General features: G+C 40.4%; 2 protein-coding genes across 12 annotated transcripts in view; both read left to right on the forward strand.

The window, feature by feature from the left end:
- The window catches only part of LOC135548661 (rab5 GDP/GTP exchange factor-like), a 38,726-nt gene extending 33,290 nt beyond the window's left edge, over positions 1-5,436 (forward strand). For 9 of the 11 annotated variants that reach the window (XM_064978485.1, XM_064978483.1, XM_064978492.1 and 6 more), the window contains 2 exons: positions 32-447; positions 4,859-5,436. In XM_064978485.1, the coding sequence (XP_064834557.1) occupies positions 32-447; positions 4,859-4,910 (468 nt within the window). In that variant the 3' untranslated portion in view covers positions 4,911-5,436. Of the gene's footprint in view, positions 1-31 lie in introns of all 11 variants that reach the window. The other 2 variants (XR_010456867.1, XM_064978491.1) reach the window with 2 other exon arrangements.
- Positions 5,437-6,836: 1,400 nt separating this feature from the next.
- The window catches only part of LOC135548663 (E3 ubiquitin-protein ligase TRIM37-like), a 28,167-nt gene continuing 23,752 nt past the window's right edge, over positions 6,837-11,251 (forward strand). The window contains exons 1-5 of the mRNA XM_064978493.1: positions 6,837-7,247; positions 8,042-8,120; positions 10,097-10,198; positions 10,568-10,608; positions 11,075-11,191. Of these exons, the coding sequence (XP_064834565.1) occupies positions 7,240-7,247; positions 8,042-8,120; positions 10,097-10,198; positions 10,568-10,608; positions 11,075-11,191 (347 nt within the window). The 5' untranslated portion in view covers positions 6,837-7,239. The remainder of the gene's footprint in view (positions 7,248-8,041; positions 8,121-10,096; positions 10,199-10,567; positions 10,609-11,074; positions 11,192-11,251) is intronic.

An 11,251-nucleotide genomic window follows, 5' to 3' on the forward strand; every position in this document is an offset into this window, starting at 1 on the left:
GGCTCACCTCATGTGTCCTTTCTCTGTTTAGTGCTGTGCAGTTGCCTTCATCGAGAAACTGGACGCCCAGTCTCTCAACTTGGACCCAGAGGACTTTGAGCGCTACATGTCGGGCCAGGCCTCTCCTCGCAGGCCTGAGGCAGACAGCGGCTGGCCCCAGGTAGACCCTCCTAGTGGTTCTGCCGCCTCCAGTCCCGCCCTATCCCAGGTCTACCAGAACCTGGACCTCCTGTCTGGCCTGGGGAGCCGACAAGACAGGGTTCTGGAGGGGGTGCAGAGTCTGCAGAGAGACCTGATCACCTGGCAGGAGAGTGTGGAGCGAGAGGTGCAGGAGATCCTGGAGAAGTACCCACTGGAGATCCGCCTACCCACCCCCTCCGCCATTGACTCAGACAACGTGGAAAACGACCGGCTGCCACCACCACTGACGCCTCAGGTGTTTGCTGGGTAATGTCTCTGCAGAATCGGAGGCAACAAAGGGCTTCTTGAACAAATGACTGCGCCTCTCTAATGTCTTGAGACATCATTGGCTCTTCACTTTGGTGAGGTTCAGGAAGTGGCAGCGCCTCCTGTCTCCACTGCTACGCTTTTAAACATTCTCACATACTGTAAGCTTTGGTCCATTTTGGCCCCTAGACCCTTTTCTGATAGCATTCACAGATCTTACTATCTGGTTAAATTAAGCATTAATAGATCAAAAGGATGGACTAAGTTTGAGTAAAAGGGTTTAGGGACTGAAATGAAGCCAAGCCAAAACAATGCTCCTGCATACACATACTCCTTTTAGACCAGACCTCTTCAGATGGCCTCACACTATGTATGGCGGAGTTGGGATTCGGCCCTAGTCTGTAATCCTCTACACCCCGCTGCACAGACCCAAACGGCACATCTTGATACTGTAAGATTACTTCTCCAGCTTGTAGTGCCGAAAGGGGTATGTATTTTTAGATAGCTGCTGCTGAATTTGGGAAACGCTGACTTCTGCATCTTGCAGTATGCACTCTGCAGAATTGTATAATCTGCTTGCATGTGCTCTTCTCCTATCCTTCTTGAGTCTCCAGCAAGGGACCAGGGTGCAGGCTAATTGTGCGCAATGGGGGAAAAGGGATGTTTCATCCAAAACCAAAGGTCTTAAGCTGGTTCTTATGTGATTATGCCCCAATGAGTGGTCTCAACTAATATTTGTAATGGTAATATAGAGCACTTAATCATCAGAAAAGTATGAATTAGGTAAGTAAGGTACTTTTAACTTCTCTCATTAATTTTATATCTCAACTATGTGTCAGTATAAGAGCCCTTACTGTAAGTATTAAAGGACCTTTTTCCTGATGATGTGATCTGACCAGGAAAACTCCTGTTACACTCATGTAGGATGCCCATGAGGCATAGTAATGCTGAAGCATGCTTCTTGTTGTACCATGGAATCACAGGGCGATACTTTTTTTTTGATAGTTGAACCATGGTGCTGATGCTGTACACTACAATGTGTACTACAATACAATGTGTACGTTCCTAAATGAGCAATGTATTAAAAGGGAATTTATTCCCCCAGGTACATAATATGTATTGGTTGGGCATAACAATATTATTGGGGGGCAATGTAAGAAGTTAGCTTTTTAACACGTTAATGTTGGATAAACAATTACTACCTAAGGTATTATGAGAGGCAAAGCACATACAGTGGGGCAAAAAAGTATTTATTCAGCCACCAATTGTGCAAGTTCTCCCACTTAAAAAGATGAGAGGCCTGTAATTTTCATCATTGGTACACTTCAACTATAACAGACAAAATGAGAAAAATAAATCCAGAAAATCACATTGTAGGATTTTTAATGAATTTATTTGCAAATTATGGTGGAAAATAAGTATTTGGTCACCTACAAACAAGCAAGATTTCTGGCTCTCACAGACCTGTAACTTCTTAAGAGGCTCCTCAGTCCTTAACTCGTTACCTGTATTAATGGCACCTGTTTGAACTTGTTATCAGTATAAAAGACACCTGTCCACAACCTCAAACAGTCACACTCCAAACTCCACTATGGCCAAGACCAAAGAGCTGTCAAAGGACACCAGAAACAAAATTGTAGACCTGCACCAGGCTGGGAACACTGAATCTGCAATAGGTAAGCAGATTGGTTTGAAGAAATCAACTGTGGGAGCAATTATTAGGAAATGGAAGACACTGATAATCTCCCTCGACCTGGGGCTCCACGCAAGATCTCACCCCGTGGGGTCAAAATGATCACAAGAACGGTGAGCAAAAATCCCAGAACCACACGGGGGACCTAGTGAATGACCTGCAGAGAGCTGGGACCAAAGTAACAAAGCCTACCATCAGTAACACACTACGCCGCCAGGGACTCAAATCCTGCAGTGCCAGACGTGGCCCCCTGCTTAAGCCAGTACATGTCCAGGCCCGTCTGAAGTTTGCAAGAGAGCATTTGGATGATCCAGAAGAAGATTGGGAGAATGTCATATGGTCAGATGAAACCAAAATATAACTTTTTGGTAAAAACTCAACTCGTTGTGTTTGGAGGACAAAGACCAAAGAATGCTGAGTTGCATCCACGAACACCATACCTACTGTGAAGCATGGGGGTGGAAACATCATGCTTTGGGGCTGTTTTTCTGCAAAGGGACCAGAACGACTGATCCGTGTAAAGGAAAGAATGAATGGGGCCATGTATCGTGAGATTTTGAGTGAAAAACTCCCTCCATCAGCAAGGGCATTGAAGATGAAACGTGGCTGGGTCTTTCAGCATGACAATGATCCCAAACACACCGCCCGGGCAACGAAGGACTGGCTTCGTAAGAAGCATTGAGGTCCTGGAGTGGCCTAGCCAGTCTCCAGATCTCAACCCCATAGAAAATCTTTGGAGGGAGTTGAAAGTCCGTGTTGCCCAGCAACAGCCCCAAAACTTCACTGCTCTAGAGGAGATCTGCATGGAGGAATGGGCCAAAATACCAGCAACAGTGTGTGAAAACCTTGTGAAGACTTACAGAAAATGTTTGACCTCTCTGTCATTGCCAACAAAGGGTATATAACAAAGTATTGAGAAACTTTTGTTGGTGATCAAATACTTATTTTCCACCATAATTTGCAAATAAATTCATTAAAAATCCTACAATGTGATTTTCTGGATTTTTTTTCTCATTTTTTCTCTCTCTTTGTCTGTCATAGTTGAAGTGTACCTATGATATAAATTACAGGCCTCATCTTTAAGTGGGAGAACTTGCACAATTGGTGGCTGACTTAATACTTTTTTGCCCCACTGTAACACTCCTCAATTAATTTGTAACTTGAACAAATACTTTTTGATTGTTTCCTTGGTGTACTGCTGCTGTGCGATTCCAAGTCAGCGGAAGCAGAAAATATTGTTGTCTCAGGTTGTTCTGGCAATTCTCACATAGTAACTTTATTGACAGGAAGGATGTTTAGCAAGCTTTTTACATTTGTATCACAAACCATTTTAGGCCCTCTTTATACCTACGCCGTACATGCCTCCTGTAAGACCCTATGATCTGTGAACAGTACATGATGCAGACAACATCTTGGTGCCATTATACTCTTTATAGTGTGATCCATTATACTCTTTATAGTGTGATCCATTACTCTTTATAGTGTGATCCATTATACTCTTTATAGTGTGATCCATTACTCTTTATAGTGTGAACCATTATACTCTTTATCGTGTGATCCATTATACTCTTTATCGTGTGATCCATTATACTCTTTATCGTGTGATCCATTACTCTTTATAGTGTGATCCATTATACTCTTTATAGTGTGATCCATTATACTCTTTATAGTGTGATCCATTATACTCTTTATAGTGTGATCCATTACTCTTTTATAGTGTGATCCATTATATGGAGTATGTCTAGATTCTGAAATACAAATGTTCACATTCATTTATTCAACATTACAAATACTATTATAAATATCTCAAAACTACCCTTTCTGATTGTGTTCATTTGAATACATATTGTTTGGAACAATATACTCTACAAGTACATCACATTTACAGAGTGGGTTCTCTGCTAATTCTGGAGTAATAATACATTTTGCGCACCACCAACATAGTGAATGAGGAAAAATGGATTTAAAGGGAACTCCATCTGTTGGCGATTACTAAATGTGCAAGCCTAAAGGAGGGATGAGATTGGTTAATGACGTATAATGTCAATTTCTATGTATAAAATGTATGATTTATTTAACAGTAGCAGAGAGTCACTCTGGAAATGTGACATTTGAAGAGTATATTGTTGAAAACTGTTTAAAATTAAGAAATCAAGTTGAGATATTCATTAATATTTGTTGTTTTATAAATTGATGTGAAAGTGTATTTCAGAATCTAGACATACATTATATGCAGTATCACACTATAAAGAGTATAATGACACCAAGATGGTCTGTATCATGTACTGTTCACAGATCATAGGGTCTTACAGGAGGCATGTATAGGTATAAAAAGGGCCTAAACTGGCCACTTTCAACATGATTTTCTCAAAAATATTTTGCAATGCGAATGTAAAAAGCATGTCAAACATCCTTCCTCCCAATGAAGTTCCTATGTGAGAATTACCAGAACGATCTTCCTCTGGGCTAGAATCGACCTGCTATACTTCTAATTTATTTTGATGGTGCAGAATTCTGTCTGTAAAATGTATGTCAAAGTAATGATACTACTTAAGCTAAATGTGAGAACGTATCAATATGCGTGCTAAAATATGTGGCCCTTTAATTTTATTATCACATTCAAACGGTTTGAAAATATTTAAGAGGATGCCAGTCTAGTGAAACAAAGGATTAATAGAGGACTTTCAGTTAATACGCTTCTTTTCCATTTTGCAACAGATCTGGGAGCACCATCCTAAGTTTATTCTTCAGACAGTGGTACAATCTGTGAAACCTGAAGTTGACCAAGACGCAGGTTACTGTGTTATGTACAAAATGCCAGTGAACCGCTGATATATGGAGGTGGCATGTTGTATATCATAATGTAATCGTGAAATATGGATGATACCTGGGGAATGTTCAGTGGGGCGAAACGCTCAGAACAATGCAGAAGGGACACTTCTTAACAGTTCAATCTGATTAACGCATGGTGTTTGCTATCAGCAATCCATTGAACGTTTTAATCACCTGAATAAGCCCCTGGTTGTAAAGTGTTAATTAGCATCACTCATTCCGTTGTTACACATAGACATAACAGGTACTCTACTTTAACACTGTAATCAACTGTGACTGACTGCTAAGGGGTCTCTTAAGAGATTTCTAAACAAGTATGTGTATATTTATGTAAACTTTTAAACTGAATGGCACATCACTTTTTATTATGGACATGTAACTTATAAGAATAGCCTTGTTTTACCGTGTCTATTGTCAGTGTATTAATTGCCATTCAATGAATAAACCCCTGGATTTCAAATCCATCAGCTGTGTTACTTTTTTCTCCCTCACACCATTTCCACCCATAATGGTGTTCAAATTTAATTTACTGGAACTGTTGCTCGTTAACAGTGAATGCACTCAAATCTAGCCTAAATCACGTAGAGTAGTCTGCATTGCCTGCTGCAAATGACTTGCTACTGACATCTTGTGGTGAAAATGTTGACCAGAGTTGTGCTAAAGCAGATTAGATGGGGCACTGCACAGCAGTACTGGTTACTTTGGAACCATATCCCAATTCTGAGAATCCTGTGCAGAAAATGCATAGGCTTGGTTTCATCTACATTTTGACATTCAGCCTCTGAATTTGTGCTGGAAATTCTTTGACACCAAATTTCTAAAAAGCTGTACTGTAACAAAAGCTCACTGAACATTAGCATTATCAAATTGTTTGTGTTTTAGGCAGAACTTTTAAGATGTGTTTTTTGTTTATAGCAATGACTATTTAATAGTGGCTGCTCTGGAGCTCTATATATTATATGAAAGTGAGGAGAGAGGACATGATTAATACATATTGTAGTCGTATGTGCCTCTTTCTCCAAGTCTCTTGACCTCATCTGCATTGATCAAATAGAATTGGACGGGTCACGTGTATATGTAGATTGCCTGCTGGCGTCCACCATATTGCTTTCACCTATCACATGTTTTCAGATTACAACCGGTGGAAATAAGGAGACAATGGATGAAATTTAAGATGTACTTTTGTTATGTGTGTCTATGGATGCCTATATTCATCAAGGTTCACAGTGTTTAGCTAGGCTTGATACCAGAGGATCCTGCTGAAAATGGGATGTGTCTCGATGGGGCTAGCCTGAATGAAACTTACATTTAATCAGGTTCACTGGGGACATTAAAAAAACTGCTCAGTAATTTGGTCCCACATCCAGAGAAGGCAACTCCACTGAAGGCAACTCTCCTGGCGCTCTGTATTTAGTATGTGGGTCAATTTCTCACTCGGGTCCAAATGATGCTTCAGAATAAGGCATTTTCAGTGGAAGGTTCACATTTCAGTACAGTTTTAAGCATGGCATAGTTAATAAGTAACTTTGATCCTGCACTTGCAATGCAATGGGGAGAATAATAAAAGGATATAACGTTAGCTAGCTAGGTTTTCAATTTCACATTGTGTTACCGTTTGTCTCCCCAATTTCTTATGGATAATATGTAATACTATATGTAATTACATCACAGGAAATTACCATAGTCACAGATCATTTTCTTTTTTTGAACCTCAATTTGTTTTTCAATATCAGTGGTGTGTGCGGATCATACGATAAGAAAATGGGTGTGTTGCCTTACCATCTCAACTATATGGGCCATCGCCCATTGGATCATTTACAAACGTCCCACCTTCCACCGCTTTTACATTGGCTCAAGCAATATCCGAAGAGCTCGCGATAAGCAGGGGAATGGTCTCCAATGGTGATATGTAGCTGCAGCAGATGATATAGCCTGCATCATGGGAAAAATATAAATGCAGTCACGGATTGCAAAAAATATATCTAGTCTTGCGTTCAAATGTATCATTGAATGAAGCCTACATTTACTGTATGAATTCGACATTTACAGCTGAGGCAATTTAGCTGCTAGCTAGGTCAAGTACGCTCGATGCTAATTCGTTTATTAGCCAGTGGATGTTCGGAATCAGGCTAGCTGACGCTAACTAGCAAGCTAGTTCCACCCATCCAAAATAATAGTGGAACTTCGGCGTGTATCTTCAGCGCGGTTATCAATACCTTTTTGAAGAAAGAAGAAATAGCTAAGCCAGTTAGCTATCAAGCAAGCACATGAGAAGGTAAGATAACTATAAGTCAGCTAACGTTAGCTAACTCGCTAGCTATGAATTAGAATTTGCCATCAGCCCTCATAACATAATGCACAACTTCATTGGCTATATTTTCTTAATGTTTACTAGTTAGCTTTGTTGTTCAACCCCATGTCAAACTACAATTATTTTAATGGTGTGTGTATAGATGGATATAATAAAAGTTTTGGAAACCAGTATTAATTAGACAAGTCACCACCTGCTTAACGTAAGCTAACCAGTCACAGAGCCAAACTCTTTCAGCTTGAAGTTATTGAACACCAATGTTCGTTTTGAAATACCGTTATCATGAACTCATTCATTTATGCGCTGGAAATGACTTGACCTCTATCTGCATTAGTTTGACACAACTGGGGTGTGTTCATTACAGAAAGTCTACCGTTTAAGAACCAAACTAAACGGGGAGGGACCGACCTGAATATTTGCATTTCGATCTGGCGTAAAAGTTTTGCAACAGAATCTGCGTAACGATTACACTCCAAACAGTTCAACACTTCAAACTAATATTTCTATTGGACATATTAATTTAGTTCCCGCCCTGTTTATTTGGTTCGTTTTCGCTACAGAAGGGAATGTTTTGTAACCCTGCGACGTTATTCATTACGTTGATTATGTTGCAAACAATTTCTTAAACATAAACAAACAGAACGAAACGGGGATGAGGCCAACCGGAATTTGTCAAATAGAAATTCGTTTTTTTTTGCGAAGTGCAACTGTTTGGACTAATTATTACACCCCTGTTTTCTTTCTCATCATGATAATAGGTATTGGATTGAGATTTCACCCAATTTCCTCCACTTGAAGAAAACTGAACTGGCTGAGATGGATGAACAAAGTGTTGAGGTGTGGTCCATTTTGCACATCAGTATACATTACCAGTCAAACGTTTGGACACCTACTCATTCAAGGGTTTTTCTTTATTTGTACTATTTTCTACTTTGTAGAATAATAGTGAAGACATCAACACTGAAATGACACATGGAATCATGTAGTAACCAAATAAGTGTAAAATAAATCTAAATATAGTTTAGATTCTTCAAAGTAGCCACCCTTTGCGTTGTTGACAGCTTTGTGCACTCTTGGCATTCTGTCAACCAGCTTCATGAGGGATGCTTTTCCAACAGTCTTGAAGGAGTTGGCTGCTTTCCTTCACACTGCGGTCCAACTCATCCCAAACCATCTCAATTGGGTTGAGGTCGGGTGATTGTGGAGGCCAGCTCATCTGATGCAGCACTCATCACTCTCCTTCTTGGTCAAATAGTCCTTACACAGCCTGGAGGTGTGTTGGACCATTGTCCTGTTGATAAGTAAATGATACTCCTACTAAGCGCAAACCAGATGGGATGGCGTATCGCTGCAGAATCCTGTGGTTGACATGCTGGTTAAGTGTGCCTTGAATTCTAAATAAATCACTGACAGTGTCACCAGCCAAACACCCCACATCATCACACCTCCATGTTTCACTGTGGGAACCACACATGTGGAGATCATCTGTTCACCTACGCTGCATCTCACAAAGATACAGCGGTTGGAACCAAAAATCTCAAATTTGGACTCATTAGACTAATGGACAGATTTCCACAGGTCTGATGTCCATTGCTTGTGTTTCTTGGCCCAAGCAAGTCTCTTCTTCGTATTGGTGTCCTTTAGTAGTGATTACTTTGCAGCAATTATACCATGAAGGCCTAATTCACGTAGTCTCTGAACAGTTGATGTTGAGATGTGTCTGCTCCTTGAACTCCGTGAAGCATTTATTTGTGCTGGTAACTCTAATGAACTTCTCCTCTGCAGTAGAAGAAACTCTGGGTCTTCCTTTCCTGAGGCGATCCTCATGAGAGACAGTTTCATCATAGCGCTTGATAGTTTTTGCGACTGCACTTTGACTGACCTTCATGTCTTAAAGTAATGATGGACTGTCATTTCTCTTTGCTTATTTGAGTTGTTCTTGCCATAATATGGACTTGGTCTTTTACCAAATAGGACTATTTTAGCTGGTTGAGAGAATGTTAAGAGTGCAAAGCTGTCAAGGCAAAGGGTGGCTACTTTGAAGAATCTCTAATCTCAAATATATTTGGATATGTTTAACATATATTTAACATTAACATGTGTTATTTCATAGTTTTGATGTCTTCACTGTTATTCTACAATGTAAAAAATAAAACCCTGGAATGAGTAGGTGTCAACTTTTGACTGGTACTATATGTGAAATAAGGTATGTTTAGAAAAAAAATGTAATAGATTTGCAAACATAAAAAAAAACTATTTTCACTCTGTCATTATGTATGTCACTGGTTACCTCACTGCAGCTTTAGATAAAGACCCATCTCTGACTTGCTTGTGTGAACCACTAGACATACTGCTCTAACTAGAATCTCCTCAGCTGACAGACGGATGGATGGAAGCACTCCTGAGCTCAGGATGTATTACTAGACTAGAGCTTTTCCTCTCAGCCATCGTTGGCCTTATGCCAATTGCATTAGATTATGATATTGCTCACCCCACCAGACAGTCATTTACATTGGTTTGTGCCTCAACTGTACCAAATAAGAATTGATTCCTGCTTGCATGTCCATGTCTAAGCCCCCCCCCCCCCGTGTTCATTGTGCTGCTAATTTTTATCACTGTTTGATAGATTGATATTTTCTGTATATTTAGAAAGTTAATTTACAAAATATATACCCTATATCATATTTCTAGTTAGACATGTATTAATTGAATGTATCGTACACCACATTTCAAGAGCCTACTGTTTCCTGTCAATTTATAATGGTTCCAGTCTTGCTTTGATAATTTTAAAAGCCTTCCATCTCTGCACGTAGAGTATTGCGGAGGTGTTTCGTTGTTTCATCTGTATGGAGAAGCTGCGGGACGCTCGGCTCTGCCCCCACTGCTCCAAACTCTGCTGTTTCAGCTGCATAAGGGTGAGTCTCATGACATGTCGCCACGGGCAATGAGGCCAGCTCGTTAGCGTAACTGCACAGCTGGGTTGTGAGGGAGAAATCTACAACAATGCACATTAAAAAGTCTCTGTTCGGACTAACATGCTTAAAACTCACAGCATTGGTGAATTAAGCAGAAGCTTTATGAAACTACTTTTCTTTATCAGAGAAATCCAAAATTCCACTTTACATTTTCAAATTATTAAAGTATAGAAACATTCTCATTAGTGTTTACATTGAACTGTCAGGCTAGAAATATAGTAAATGTATGTGGTCATGGGTGTTAGGAATCTTGTAGAAATCTATACAACCTCATCTGCAGTGCTGTAATGTAACCTCTCCTATTGACAGCGCTGGTTGACTGAGCAGAGAGCCCAATGCCCACACTGTCGGTAAGCCCTCCTGTTACTGTAGTAGTATTCAAAGTAGGGGTTGTGACCCCAGAAAAATTCTAGTGCCAGTATCAATTCATGCTGGTAAAAGAAACACGTTTCTAAAGAAGTCTTGCTTGAAAAAAATCTTGAAGGTATACTAAACTTGGAGATCTGTATGTAACTTCCTTTGGCTATATTGTTTGATTAGATGTTTTTGGATAGACCTAGGCCACTTGTCAAACTTATTTCCAGGAGGGCAGACTGTTTGCAGGATTTCGCTCCTCCCTGGTACTTGATTAATGAAGTAACGTCACTAATTAGTAAAGAACTCCCCTCACCTGGTTGTCTAGGTCTTAATTGAAAGGAAAAATTAAAAACATGCAGACACTAGGACCTCCATGGAATGAGTTTGACATCCCTGACCTAGGCTCTATCCACCACTTAGTGGGCATTATATGTTGAGCCTGATCTTGTGTGTGTCCAGGGCACCACTGCAGCTGCGGGAGCTGGTGAACTGCCGTTGGGTTGAGGAAGTTACCCAGCAGCTGGACACCCTGCAGCTCTGCAACCTCTCCAAACATGAGGAGAACGACAAGGACAAGTGAGCCCCAGCATCCCTCTCCATCGCTCCCCTGTGACTCACCACCTCATTCATCATCAC

Source organism: Oncorhynchus masou, chromosome 11 (genome assembly GCF_036934945.1).
Source record: "Oncorhynchus masou masou isolate Uvic2021 chromosome 11, UVic_Omas_1.1, whole genome shotgun sequence".
Lineage (NCBI taxonomy): Eukaryota > Metazoa > Chordata > Actinopteri > Salmoniformes > Salmonidae > Oncorhynchus > Oncorhynchus masou.